Raw genomic sequence first — 10,086 nt, forward strand, 5'->3', positions numbered from 1 at the left:
AATCTGGTGTGGTGACGTCTCTAATCTGTGGGTGGTACTTAAATGCCTTGTCTCTAAATCTGGTGTGGTGTGTACTTAAATCGCCTTCATACAGATGTCTCTAAATCTGGTGTGGTGTGTACTTAAATCGCCTTCATACAGATGTCTCTAAATCTGGTGTGGTGTGTACTTAAATCGCCTTCATACAGCTGTCTCTAAATCTGGTGTGGTGTGTACTTAAATCGCCTTCATACAGCTGTCTCTAAATCTGGTGTGGTGTGTACTTAAATCGCCTTCATACAGATGTCTCTAAATCTGGTGTGGTGTGTACTTAAATCGCCTTCATACAGATGTCTCTAAATCTGGTGTGGTGTGTACTTAAATCGCCTTCATACAGATGTCTCTAAATCTGGTGTGGTGTGTACTTAAATCGCCTTCATACAGATGTCTCTAAATCTGTGTGGTGTGTACTTAAATCGCCTTCATACAGCTGTCTCTAAATCTGGTGTGGTGTGTACTTAAATCGCCTTCATACAGCTGTCTCTAAATCTGGTGTGTTGTGTACTTAAATCGCCTTCATACAGCTGTCTCTAAATCTGGTGTTTTGTGTACTTAAATCGCCTTCATACAGCTGTCTCTAATCTTGTGTGGTGTGTACTTAAATCGCCTTCATACAGCTGTCTCTAAATCTGATGTGGTGTGTACTTAAATCGCCTTCATACAGCTGTCTCTAAATCTGGTGTGGTGTGTACTTAAATCGCCTTCATACAGATGTCTCTAAATCTGGTGTGTTGTGTACTTAAATCGCCTTCATACAGCTGTCTCTAAATCTGGTGTGGTGTGTACTTAAATCACCTTCATACAGATGTCTCTAAATCTGGTGTGGTGTGTACTTAAATCGCCTTCATACAGCTGTCTCTAAATCTGGTGTGGTGTGTACTTAAATCGCCTTCGTACAGATGTGTCTAAATCTGGTGTGATGTGTACTTAAATTGCCTTCATACAGCTGTCTCTAAATCTGGTGTGGTGTGAACTAATTTAGCATGTCTTAACAAGTTATTACTTTGAGAAAATCCTTTATCACAAATGTCACATTTAAACGGCTTCTCTCCTGTATGTATTCTGACATGGCTCATCAGATTACTATTGTGGGAAAACGCCTTACCACAGAAGTTACACTTAAATGGTTTTTCTCCTGTATGTGTTCTGATGTGATGAGCTAAGCTACCGTCATGGGAAAATGCCTTACCACAGATGTCACATTTATATGGTTTCTTCCCTGTGTGCACTCTGTCATGCTTAAAAAGGGCACTGTTATGAGAAAATTCCTTACCACAGACCTCACATTTGAATGGTTTTTCCCCTGTATGTATTCTGGTATGCTTTGCCAGAGCACTGCTTTGAGAAAACGCCTTACCACAGATGTCACAAGAAAATGGCTTCTCGCCTGTATGTGTCCTGGCATGCCTTACCATGGTACTTTTCTGATAAAAACCTTTTCCACAAACTTCACACTTAAAGGGTTTCTCCCCTGTATGTATGCTGACATGTCTAACTAGGTCACAGTTAAGAAAGAAGTCATCCCCACAGATATCACACTTGAACACTTTCTCTCCTGTGTGTGATCTCATATGTGTCGACAGCAGACCATTTTCTGAAAATTGTCTCCCACAAATGTCACATTTAAATGGCCTTTCTCTATTGTGTGTGACTTTAACATGCCTCACCAGATGACTGTTGGTATAGAACTTTTTACAACACATTTCACACTGAAATGGTTTCTCTCCTGTGTGTATCCTCATGTGAACTGACAGGTGACTCTTTTGTGTAAACTGCCTGCCACATATACCACATGTCTTCTCTGTTTGGTCTTTGACAGGTAGTTCCACCTGAGACATAAGATTTGTGTGGGCACTCTCCATATCCATATTAGCCAACATTGGTTCAATAACATGCTCCAATTTCTGTTGACTTGTTACCCTCTCTTTTAGATCATTCTTGGTATTTCTAAAAGATAATACGGAAAATACAATGTACAAATACAAATATCAATGTCTGCGTTAAATTACATGTACATTGACACTTCTGTAATCATAAAAAGATAAACTCTATGAACCTGCACTTAATCACATTACCATTTGTTTATTGAAATACAAAAAATCAACAAAACGCATGTGCTACAGGTCTCTTGATAAAGAAATGAATGGAAAAGTGGACTTTCTACCGCAATAGGCGCTGTTATTCAACACTCAGGGTATAAGATAAACGATGCAGCTGTTGATTAACAATTTGTTTATATTGTACGCATTCTGATTGGCTGACACGGTGAACTTTAACCGAGCTACATGTACTTTTTTCTTAGTGCAACATCGTCATTTGACAACGTCATTAATAATCGAGTGACGTTACGCTACAATGTATGTTGTTATCGCCGCCTGACGTCAAAACTGCTGTTGGAAAGCGTACAGTATATATGAGTCGAGGTATGTGTCAAAAACGTGATTTTTTTCTATGTGAAGTTTAATAATCTGTGTAACTTGTTTTGACGGAAAAGGATCTGAATACTAGTGAGTTTGGTAAAATTAGTCTGAAACGGACTTGCACCAATCTGATTAAAATACAGATCCTTATTATCACTACGTTGGATAAGAGGATCTGAGAACATCCCATTAGGGGTCACGTCAAGATGACCTTTTGAAATAGCCAATCAAATTGGCACTGCCAGAATCTTGACTGGGGACGAAAGAGTTTGAAAAAGCTGTCCAAATTATTTTCGTGTATGTAGTCATCTCGCCCGAAGTGCACAACAAAGCTAATTGCATATGTATACTGGGGCGAAAAGACGATTTCAATTAATGTTGTAAGGTGTAGCAACTGCATTTGCTCAGAAGTACACGTGGTATAAAGGTCATCTGGACGTGAACCCTTATGGGATATTGTCAGATCCTCTATTGAACGGAGTGGTTATAAGGATCTGTGTTTTACTCAGATTGGACTTGTACTTGATTACAGAAGATTAATGATTATTTGGCGGGAAGTAAACGGCACGGCTTTGCCATTCGCGTGTTATTTTTATAGTCTGACAAAGAGTTTATATTTTAAGTAACCTTGAAAAAATAACTTTAATAATATATGTTAAATGAGAAATATTTCATCTTAAAGTTGTACCCAATTCGAAGACTTTTATATGAATGGATTCTTTATCAAAATATGACTTTTGAATATTTATTAGTGACTTTTCGCTGATGAAAATATCACTACATCTATTCCTCGTCGTACCTTTATCGGCTAAAAACGAATATCATGTGGTAGAAACAGGTCACACGACTCGTGGTTATTGGATATGGAGTTTATTCCACACTCGTAAGTTATTTTTTAAAAGTTACAAAAGACACTCGTGTCTTTGTAACTTTTAAAAAATAACTCATTCGTGTGTAATGAATTCCATATCCAACAACGACTCGTTGTGTAAGTCTATATATAATCGATAAGATGACACTTGCATTACTGTCAATCCGTAGTCCGTATAAAGATACGCAAAATTACATGTAAAGGGGAGTAACTCGTACAAGAGCATTGGTGTTATTTTTTATAAACAATGAAACAAATCGCTTATCAAACTATTTAATTCAGACTCTAACAATTGCATTTAATTATCTTGATATATTTGTGTAAATAATTTAATATAAGTACATCGACAGTAAATATCGAAGCGCTCAAGCAGTGTTATTTTTGTTGCAAGTAAATAAATCCTACTGCAGATATGTACTGTACTGTTACAGAGAGTTTCTACTCTATTTCATCTCAGGAAATGATTGGAAAATCTTTGCATATCAAATTTAGTCTTACCGTTATGTCCCTTACTTGATCAATACACCGGAATTAAATGTCAATAAATCGACAGTCTGACAGTCCTGTGTTGTTTGCATAGGAAATTACATTTGTAGTCTAATTGTCGTTTGGAGTCGTAATGAAAGTTTCCGACTAAGAAAACAAATTACGTGTCTACATAATATCGAAGTAAACGTTAACGCTTTGGTTGTTGTATTGCAAATACTATTACGGTTACATCGCATTAATAAATATACCGAAAAAAATTGTGTGTATTTTTAGCACTTTTTCACAGATTCAGTGTTTTGTCCGGAAATATAAGGCCCATATATTCGAAATTTATAGTCATAGATACTACTTCCGGTGTGAAAAACAAAGCTGTCCCGAAGGTGATCTGCTTGTGATTACCAATACCTTGTTTGGTAGGTATAATTAAGCTATCTTAAGTCTCTTAAATCTGTATTTGATTTCAATTGTGGTTATTTATATGATCTTTTCTTTGTAATTCCATACACGTAACCCGTTTCTTGACACAAATCATGTTCTGAGTATTTGTTCACAAGTCACAAATAATTACTTTGGCAGTAGTAGTGAAATTTGCATGTCACAAATAATGACTTAAGCTTGCAATAAAACACATGTATTCTTCGAATTCAAATAATTATGGAATAGTTTTTGACAAACCTTCAAAATTGCAATTTGTATATTAACTGTTATTGCGTTGTTCTTGATTTTTTTAAAGCTAATTATAGATTACATTTAGTCTAGTACAGAAATATCAAATCTCGTCGTGCTACACGAAAAAAAAGCCTGCATGGAGGCGCTGAATGGATTACAAAGGGGTATTGGAATGTCTGATTACACACATGTTAGTAGTGAGCTTGCATCGGCCCGCGCAGGAGCTGCGCTCTTTTGACTGTTAGCTGAGATTGTAACCGAAAAGTCTATTGTAATGCACATCTGTACGACGGACGAAGATTTCTGACAGATGGTCCTCGGGAACGGATCTAAAGCCACGGTATTATTGTTTGTCTTACGTAGGCATTGTGAGAGTTGAAAGAAATGGCCGGACATATGCATTTTGACCAGCAAGGACTTAGCCTGAGATACTCTGGCCCTGACACCAGACTTAGACATTTTGACATATAGATGTCTGGTTTAGGGCCAGAGTGCACTGCTATATCAATTTCTATCAATTTTTTGTTAATATGCAAATCGTCTTTAATCTCGGCGGATTGCTATATTTGGGTAGATATACTATTCATTTGTTGAATAGACAAAGGGTGCTTCTCGCACGCCATTTCCACTGACTTTCGATACTCAATAATTGCTGGATGGTTGGTACGGACCGTATTTTAAGACATATAGGCAGTCAGTGTCAAATTTTCCCGGACATGTAAATTTCGCCATGTTTGTTGTCCTAGTTAGACATAAACTTTAACAGGTTGGACGCACACAACATTAACTGTGCAATACTCGATTAACATTAGAGCTATAGCACAAGACACTTTTGAAACATTAGTCGTGCTCTAACTTCTGATTGGTGATTTACCCAATGCTGAGGGTTACATTTTCAACAAAATCAAATGCCTACCCCTTTTTCATAAATGAACATACATTTTGATCAGCCGTAAACTGCATCTAAAACAAATGTTTTCATCTCAATCCTAGCATAAGCATTTATGACCAAGCAAAAACATCATGGTGATAATGATCCATCCGATAAATAGAAAAAACAAGTTGCTATGTCACTGAAATACTTCTGCCTTCACTTTTATTTGTATTCTGTCAGCTTGAATTCACATTCCGTTTCTGGAAGTAACCAAGCTGGCCATATTTAAATCTATGGTAGGTCTAAATGTTATTGAAAGTATGAATCATACTAAGCTTGATTCACTATTTTATGAGGCCTTGAGTATACCTATATAAATAGGATAATTATATATACCTAATCTGTAAATACACATTGATGTTATCTTGGTGAAAGCTATAGATATATTGATATTATCACATTTTTACTTCTGCCTTCACCTGAAGTTGGACTAAGTATGAGCAGCAAAAGAAATAAGCCTTTGAAAATGATAGTCAACCGTACTAGTACTAGTCAGCAAACTAATGTCTGATAAGAAAACGGCTGACAAGTTGATTCTCATGTTATTGGAATAATGGGTAACATTCAGTTTGGGTGTAAACAAATTTATGTAATCCTTTATATGCAGGACAGTCCGACTTCTGTGAAATGAAAACATTTAAAATTGTCAATACATTTTTAAATAGGGAGCTTGATTGATAACCTCCATTGCTTACTCTATAGGGCTAAAAGTATAAATGTGTACGGTATATAAAGGTAACTTCTCTTTTATCCAGGACACTTGAACATAATTATAATTTCCCATTAGCTGTACACTCTAGCCACTGGAGAGTACTGACAGTGATATCAGTTAATTGTCATCTTTTGACAAGGGAGACAATAAATAGTAATCAATGGTCATTGTGCAATGATATGTAATCTATGATCCGTTACCCTAACACCCTGTTTGGATACAGCTTTTTAATCAATATTAATATTGTGTATAACTTTATTTTTAACAACTAGACCCTTCATTGTAAATGGTTGCTCAAAGTGGTTACTGTTTACTGGATTATGCCCATTTTGGTTAATTATAAGTCATCTACAAAACTAGCAGAGATAATTTGAATTATTATTTATGGCATTAATATAAGTATTTCATTATACAACTGTTTGCAAACAGACTGTATGTGAGAGTCTTTTAGTGTTCGTATTTGTCTGTAGCTATATACCGAGGTAGGTGTAATATTGAAAGGTGTCTGTGACTCATACCTCACTTTTATAAATTTCTTTATTTATTTTTTTCACAGAAAGTCTGAGAGATGCCTTGAAGAGGGAACCAGTAAATTAGAGACATAAGGAAGATCCGTAACAAGTAGGCCACATAGTACGTATGTAGTACACACTGTCGGATCTGTAACCAGTAGGCCTAGTACACCTGAGTAACCTGACGGATCTGTAACCAGTAGGCCTAGTACATACTGTCGGATCTGTAACCAGTATGCCTAGTACACTCTGTCGGATCTGTAACCAGTATGTCTAGTACGCACTGTCGGATCTGTAACCAGTAGGCCAGGTACATACTGTCAGATCTGTAACCAGTAGGCCTAGTACACACTGTCGGATCTGTAACCAGTGGGCCAGGTACATACTTTTGGATTAGTTCATATTACTCAGAAACTGACTGGAACTCATTAAGTCTTAAACCAAAACATGAACTTGACTGGGAGAAACATTAAAAAATTGAAAATCAACGTTTAAGTTACTAAACATGGTGACAACTTTTGTGTACTTATAGTTTGGATGACATGTGTATTCTATCTAAACTTGGCCAACTGATTTGGGTGTAATTGAAGATCATTTCTCACCTGAAAATAAATGATTCATATTATCAAAATACTTTGACTAGTCGTTAGTATGAAATATGAGAACTAAGTGAAACAAACAAAGTATTAATAAGAAGGAAGCAGTAGCCGGTTAGTTACAACAAAATACCTAAAATCATTATCTGATTGAGAGTCTTCCTGGGTACTATGGATACGGAGGAACAAGTAAACCCTGATCCTGAGAAGAAGTGTAAAGTCTGTGGGAGACAATTCACTCAGAGCAGTCACCTGTCAACACATATGAGAACACATACAGGGGAGAAGCCATTTCAATGTGAAATCTGTAGTAAGGAGTTCTCCCAGAAGGGTGCACTGACAAGACATACCAGGATACACACTGGAGAGAAGCAATTTGAATGTCAGTACTGTGGTAAGGAATTTTCTGAGAAAGATGGACTGTTCAGACATGTAAGAATACATACTGGAGAGAAGCCGTACCAGTGTGATGTGTGTGGAAGAAAGTTTACTGTGAAGACTGACCTACCCAGACACATGAGAACACACACGGGAGAGAAACCACACATGTGCTTTATTTGTGGTAAGGAGTTTTCTAGGAAGGTGTACCTATCAAGGCACATCAGAATACATACTGGAGAGAAGCCGTTTGAATGTGAAATCTGTGGTAGGAGGTTTAACCGGAGCAGTCACCTCACATCTCATGCCACAACCCACAAGGCAGAAAAACCATATAAATGTGGTATTTGTGGACACGAGTTCAGACTGAACAGTGCCCTGATGACTCATATCAAAACCCATCACTTAATAAAACCAAACATAAACAAACAATATACTGTTCCTTCACCATCTGTAAATTTGACAACTTCACAAGATACTGCTACACCCAGTGTCAATTTCTCAACTTTACAAAATACTGTTAAGTTATGTGTCAAATTTACAACTTCACAAGCTACTGCGAAGTCATGTGATGATACAACTTCACAAGACACTATGGAGTTGTATGAGAATTTCACAACTTCGCAAGATACTGTTACATCATGTGATCCCACAACTTCACAAGATACTATGAAGACAGACACTGTGAAGTCATGTGATAATTTCACAACTTCACAGGATACTGTGAAGGTATATGACAATTTCACACTTTCGCAAGATTCCATGACTTCATGTGACAATTTCACAACTTCACAAGTAATTGTGAAGACAGACACTGAGGAGTCATGTGACAATTTCACAACTTCACAAGACACTCTGAAGTCATCTGACGATCTCCCTACTTCAGAAGATTCAGTAAAGTCATGTGACAATTTTACAACTTCACAAGTAATTGTGAAGACAGACACCGAGGAATCATGTGACAATTTCACAAATTCACAAGTTATTGTGAAGACAGACACTGTAGAGTCATCTGACAATTAACTCAAATTTTCACAAGACACTGTGAAGTCACATGATCTCACAACTTCATAAGACACTGTGAAGTCACATGATCTCACAACTTCACAAGACACTGTGAAGTCACATCATCTCACAACTTTACAAGGCACTGTGATGTCATGTGACAATCTCACAACTTTACAAGATACATGTGCTGTTAATTATAAGTCATGTGACAATTAACTTTAATTTACATAAGATATTTACAGTGATGTATTATTATTATCATATAATGTGACAAAGGCTATTTTGATTTTTTTTTCAACTGTGTTTATTGATATATGATCATGAAATCATGAAAATTAAGTATAAACATATGAAGTCTGAATAACAGTGATGGTATAGATATGGAATTGTAGCAATTGAACAATGTTCAAATAAAATACTTCTGTTAATGATTATGATGTATTACTTTTACTTGCAAATTGTAAATAATTGAACTTTATATCTTGCTTTCTGAATTATAAATCTGTGTAATAACTGGATGTTATAATTAATAAACTTGTACTGTATAGAGATTTGCCTTGATCTGTATGTATACGTTGTACTCCACCTATTGAAGGACAAGCTGCACATATGCCATACCACGGCCTTAGATTTTGTTTGAGTTTTTAGTGTACTGTAAGCAGATGGTGGGATATTCAAATCACTTTCAAAAAATATCTGTCTGTCCCTCATATCCATATACAAACCATTCTTGTCTGCAGACAGGCCGCCATCTTTGATATTAACCATTGGAGTTTGTTATTCTGTATTTTCATATGACAGAGCTGCCCTTGGGGGATATAGGTAATGATTATCTTGTAATGATTTCTTCCACCATGTTCACTTATGCTGACTTATGTTTACCTATAAAAATCAAAAGTTTAAAAAAAAGGAGGGAAAGAAAAGAAAAGCAGAGAAAATATCTATTCAACCGACAAATATCCCTTATTGGTGGGTGTCTATTCTTTAATTCTAATCTGCTTCAACCCTCTTTAAATTCAATGTAAAAAACCATTTCCCATGCATAATAAATAGTGTGTCCAGAGCGTAAATAGCATAGCCAAATTTGTACAATATCAATTATTACAATGATTTAGGTTTCAATGAATGTTGTATGAAACTGAGGGTTATTTCCCTTTGTATTGCCAAAAGCCCAATAGCCCATTTCCAGACCAGGGATGGAGAAGTGCAGGCAGATTTAGTGATGGGATGATAAAAGAGCAAGGAAGTGGCTGGGTGTGGAAGTGGGGGTAGATTTAGCGATGAAATGATATAGGAGCTAGGTAGTGGCTAGGTGGGGAAGTGGGGGCAGATTTAGTGGTGGGATGATATAGATCTAGGTAGTGGCTTGTGTGGAAGTTGGGGCAGATTTTAGTGATGGGATGATATAGGATCTAGGTAGTGGCTGGGTGTGCAAGGTGGGGCAGATTTAATGATGGG

At 36.6% G+C, this 10,086-nt stretch overlaps 2 protein-coding genes across 2 annotated transcripts; one reads left to right on the forward strand and one right to left on the reverse strand.

Annotated features, from left to right (window-relative positions):
• Positions 1-505: 505 nt before the first annotated feature.
• LOC138307390 (zinc finger protein OZF-like) lies at positions 506-3,921 on the reverse strand. The gene is made up of 2 exons (XM_069248113.1): positions 3,829-3,921; positions 506-1,986 (listed from the first exon to the last, which is right to left on the reverse strand). Exon 2 carries the CDS (start codon positions 1,917-1,919, stop codon positions 978-980), a length of 942 nt encoding a protein of 313 aa, XP_069104214.1. The 5' UTR covers positions 1,920-1,986; positions 3,829-3,921; the 3' UTR covers positions 506-977.
• Positions 3,922-6,832: 2,911 nt separating this feature from the next.
• LOC138307357 (zinc finger protein 436-like) lies at positions 6,833-9,177 on the forward strand. Its single transcript, XM_069248059.1, has one exon. It carries the CDS (start codon positions 7,414-7,416, stop codon positions 8,641-8,643), a length of 1,230 nt encoding a protein of 409 aa, XP_069104160.1. The 5' UTR covers positions 6,833-7,413; the 3' UTR covers positions 8,644-9,177.
• Positions 9,178-10,086: the final 909 nt, after the last annotated feature.

Source organism: Argopecten irradians, chromosome 1, assembly GCF_041381155.1.
Source record: "Argopecten irradians isolate NY chromosome 1, Ai_NY, whole genome shotgun sequence".
NCBI lineage: Eukaryota > Metazoa > Mollusca > Bivalvia > Pectinida > Pectinidae > Argopecten > Argopecten irradians.

Coding starts and splice junctions, on each gene's coding strand:
- LOC138307390 (XM_069248113.1), bottom strand. CDS start 1,919: ATGTTGGCTAATATGGATATGGAGAGTGCCCACACAAATCTTATGTCT.
- LOC138307357 (XM_069248059.1), top strand. CDS start 7,414: ATGGATACGGAGGAACAAGTAAACCCTGATCCTGAGAAGAAGTGTAAA.